The sequence below is a fragment of the Nuphar pumila genome, chromosome 12 (assembly GCF_984573655.1).
Source record: "Nuphar pumila chromosome 12, dmNupPumi1.hap1.1, whole genome shotgun sequence".
NCBI classification, from domain to species: Eukaryota; Viridiplantae; Streptophyta; class Magnoliopsida; order Nymphaeales; family Nymphaeaceae; genus Nuphar; species Nuphar pumila.
The window spans coordinates 78,117,930-78,122,072 of record NC_143260.1 but is presented as its reverse complement, the minus strand read 5'-3'; the positions used below and the strand labels follow the sequence as shown (position 1 = coordinate 78,122,072).

The following is a 4,143-nucleotide window of genomic DNA, read 5'->3' as shown; positions in this document are numbered from 1 at the left end:
CCCGGAAGCCACCTACGACAGGTGGCTATCGAAGGAGGGTGCAGCCTCGCGGTCAGTCCAAGCAACAGTTGTTGCCTGTCAAAATCGAGGAAGATAAGCAACCGGTTTTGCCCGTGAAGATCGAGGGAGTGAAGCTGTCGGGTCCCCCGGCCAAGAGGTAGCGGAACTAGTACTGTTCGCCGCAGCGACCTCATAGTGGAGCTTGCAGTAAGTGTTGGAGGTTGCATGTGGGTCAACCTTGTCCCCTCGAGACAGGTAGTTGTTTATATTGTGGCAAGATGGGCCACTACATTCGTAATTGCCGCAAGAAGGCGGCAGACGAACTTAGGCAGGCCAGTGGTGCATCCCAGCCTCCCCTGCAACTGCAGGCACCGCAGCCGACACAACTGGAGCAACCGCAGACTAGCGACGTAAAAAGAGCACCTGCACGAGTCTACACAGCTACTGCCGAACAGTTGACTAAAAGAGATCTCGTGCAAGATACGATTTTAGCTGCAGATCGTGCAACTTTTGTTCTTTTCGATTATGGTGCCACTCACACGTTTGTTTCTGCAAGTTTTGCTGCACAATTGAAATTGCCTGTATCTCGGTTAGACTCTGCCTTAGATGTATATAACCCGATTGGGAAGAATACGGTTTGTGTCACCTACTTGCCAGAATTAGACGTAGTCGTGGCCGAGCGGCATATGCTGGCTTGTGCTATTTTGCTCGAGATGTTCGAATTCGACGTTGTCCTGGGCATGGATTGGTTGCACAAATACCATGCCAAGGTCTTATGCCGCGAGGGTAGGATTGTTCTGTCTCCTCTAAGTTCTTCGAAGGTGGAATTTTGGATTCCACGATCGGTGTGGGAGACCAAGATAATTTCAGTGTTGAAGGCGCAGAGCTTCTTAGAGAAGGGGTGTTCTGCTTTTCTAGTGAATCTTATTCAATCAGTTGAGGCACTGACTTTCCTTGGCGAGTTGGATGTAGTATGTGATTACCCGGATGTTTTCTCCCAGAAGTTACCTGGCCTCCCTCCGCCCCCGAGAGGTGGAGTTTTGTATTAACCTGCTACCCGGTACCGCACCCATCTCGAAGGCTCCATATCGTATGGCGCCTAGAGAGCTTGAAGAACTCAAGAAGCAGCTTCAGGAGCTTATGATTCAGGGGTTTATTCGCCCTAGTGTATCACCCTGGGGAGCTCCTGTTTTGTTCGTGAAAAAGAAGGATAGATCATTGAGGTTGTGCATCGACTATCGGATGCTCAACCAGGTCACGATCAAGAATAAATATCTGTTACCGCGTATTGAGGATCTGTTCGATCAACTGCAGAAAGCTAGGGTCTTCTCCAAGATCGATCTTAGATCCGGATATCATCAACTTCGGATCAAGGAAGGTGATGTTTTGAAAACAGCTTTTCGTACTCGGTACGGGCATTTTGAGTTCACTGTTATGCCTTTTGGACTCACTAATGCTCCAGCGACTTTTATGGACCTTATGAACCGAGTGTTCAGGCCTTTATTAGACACTTTTGGGATCGTATTTATAGACGACATCCTGGTCTACTCGGAAAGTTGGGAGCAGCACCGAGAACATTTGAGCATTATCTTGGAGACTTTGCGAAGGGAACACTTGTTTGCTAAGTTCTCTAAATGCGAGTTTTGGCTTAAGGAAGTAATGTTTCTAGGGCACGTCATTTCAAAAGAAGGGGTGTTCGTGGATCCTGTGAAGGTTGATGTTGTGTTGAATTGGCAACAACCAAGAAATGTGCATGACATTCGAAGCTTTCTTGGGTTAGCTGGATACTACCGCCGGTTTATCTAGGATTTCTCCAAGATTGCTCAACCTATGACCAAGCTGCTGAAGAAAGAGACTAAGTTTGTTTGGGACGATAGTTGCGAGGCAAGTTTTTGGTCCTTGAAAGAGCGACTTACCTCTGCTCCTATCCTAGCCTTGCCTTCTGGTCAGGAAGGATTCGTGATTTATACCGATGCCTCAGGCATAGGCCTGGGTGGGGTCCTTATGCAGAATGATTGGGTGATAGCGTATGCCTCTCGCCAGCTCAACCCGCACGAGAAGAATTACCCTACGCTTGATCTAGAGTTAGCCGCCGTAGTCTTTGCATTAAAGGTATGGCGACATTACTTGTATGGTGTGTAGTTCGAGGCTTTCACTGATCACCAGAGTCTCAAATACCTTTTTTCTCAAAAGGATCTATATATGCGTCAGCGACGATGGCTTGAGTTTCTTAAGGATTACGATTTCTCTCTTTCCTACCATCCAGGAAAAGTGAATGTTGTAGCAGACGCCCTCAGCCGCAAATCCTCTGGGGCTTTGGTCAACACGTTAGCTGCTGAATGGAAAATGATTGAGGATTTTTGTCTCATGGAAACCTTTCATTTCTTCAACAGGCTCGTTGCATTTATCGAACCCCGTGGTTCTTCTGGATTTGTCTGTCTGGATTATTGTCGGGCAGAGGATTGATCCACGCTACGAAGGGATTAAGGCAAGTGCGGCTCAGGACGGCTCTTCATTCCGTCTAAAGGAGGACGGTAGTATTTTGTTTAAAGATCGCCTTTGGGTCCCTTGTGACCCTGTCCTGAAGAAGAAAATTTTGACCGAAGCGCATGGATCAAGGTATACCATCCATCCCCGGGGTACAAAAATGTTTAAGGATCTACAGAGGAATTTTTGGTGGAGCGGCATAGAACGTGAGGTAGCAGAGTTCGTGTCTAAATGTTTGACTTGCTAGCAGGTTAAGATCGAACACCAGCGACCGGGTGGAGTCATGCAGCAGATGAAGATCCCGCTATGGAAGTGGGAGGATATCACTATGGACTTCGTTGTCGGGTTGCCTCGAACGAATAGAAAGCACGACGCGATATGGGTGATAGTTGATCGACTCACTAAATCAGCGCACTTTTTGCCTTTTCGCCTTGGTCAGTCGCTGAACAGCCTTGCGGATATGTATATTAGGGAGATCGTACGGTTGCACGGAGTGCCAACTTCTATCATGTCCGACCGTGATCCGAGGTTTACCTCGAGATTTTAGGGACAACTTCAGCAAGCTTTGGGCACTAAACTAAAGTTTAGCACAGCTTTCCACCCCCAGATTGATGGGCAGTCGGAACGCACTATTCAGACCCTGGAAGATATGTTGCGAGCTTGTATGATTGATTGGCATGGAGAGTGGGATTCTCACGTATGTTTGGCCGAATTTGCGTACAACAATAGCTACCACGCGAGTATCGGCATGACTCCTTACGAAGCTTTGTATGGGAGGTCGTGTCGAGCATCGGTTTATTAGGAGGAGGTAGGTGAGCGAAGGCTTGAGTCACCCATCGTACTCCAGCACTATACCCAGTAAGTGCAACATATTTGGGAGCGTCTTTGTACAGCTCAGAGCCGGCAAAAAAGTTATGTCGACCACCATCATCGAGAGCTTTCCTTCGCAGTTTGAGATATGGTGTTTGTTAAGATATCTCTGACAAAGGGTGTCTTTCGTTTCGGAAAGAAGGAGAAGTTGAGTCCCAGATATGTTGGACCTTTCGAGATTTTAGAGCGGATAGGTGAGACAGCCTATTGTGTGGCGTTACCTCAACAATATGCTCATATTCACAATGTTTTTCATGTGTCTATGTTGCGGAAGTACGTCCACGATCCATCCCATGTTATTTGCTTTGGTGGCGTGGATATTCGTGATAACCTAACCTTCGAGGAAAAGCCGGTAGAGATTGTTGATCGTTGCGAGCGAGTAACGAGATCTAGGATGATACCTTTTGTTAAGGTTCGGTGGCGACATCATGGCATCGATTAGTGTACTTGGGAGCCAGAGGCTGATGTAAGGGATAAATACCCTGAATTGTATGCTTGAGTCTAATCGCAATAAAAATTTCACGAACGAAATTCTTTTAAGGAGGGAAGGATGTAATGTCCGAAAAAAAATCGAGTCTGACACGTGTTGGACATGCGCAAAGCACGTGTCCCGGTCGGCCGACGATACCGGATCCGAGCCAGACCCGGATCCGAGCCCAACCCGGATCCGGCTTCTTGAATTTTCGAGAAGCCAGTACACCCCCCTTTTTAAAGGGTTTGGGTGTCTCGGGCGAGGGCATTTGCCCTCGCCCGATTCTCTCTCTTCTCTCTGCCCTTTTCTGTCCG

General features: G+C 47.8%; 2 protein-coding genes across 2 annotated transcripts; both read left to right on the top strand.

The window, feature by feature from the left end:
- The first annotated feature begins 278 nt into the window (after nucleotides 1–278).
- LOC149821045 (uncharacterized) lies at nucleotides 279–1,049 on the top strand. Its single transcript, XM_089981887.1, has one exon. The coding sequence runs from the start codon at nucleotides 279–281 to the stop codon at nucleotides 1,047–1,049; it is 771 nt and encodes a 256-aa protein (XP_089838013.1).
- Nucleotides 1,050–3,445: 2,396 nt separating this feature from the next.
- On the top strand, nucleotides 3,446–3,799 carry LOC149821044 (uncharacterized). Its single transcript, XM_089981886.1, has one exon. The coding sequence runs from the start codon at nucleotides 3,446–3,448 to the stop codon at nucleotides 3,797–3,799; it is 354 nt and encodes a 117-aa protein (XP_089838012.1).
- Nucleotides 3,800–4,143: the final 344 nt, after the last annotated feature.

Coding starts and splice junctions, on each gene's coding strand:
- LOC149821045 (XM_089981887.1), top strand. CDS start 279: ATGGGCCACTACATTCGTAATTGCCGCAAGAAGGCGGCAGACGAACTT.
- LOC149821044 (XM_089981886.1), top strand. CDS start 3,446: ATGGTGTTTGTTAAGATATCTCTGACAAAGGGTGTCTTTCGTTTCGGA.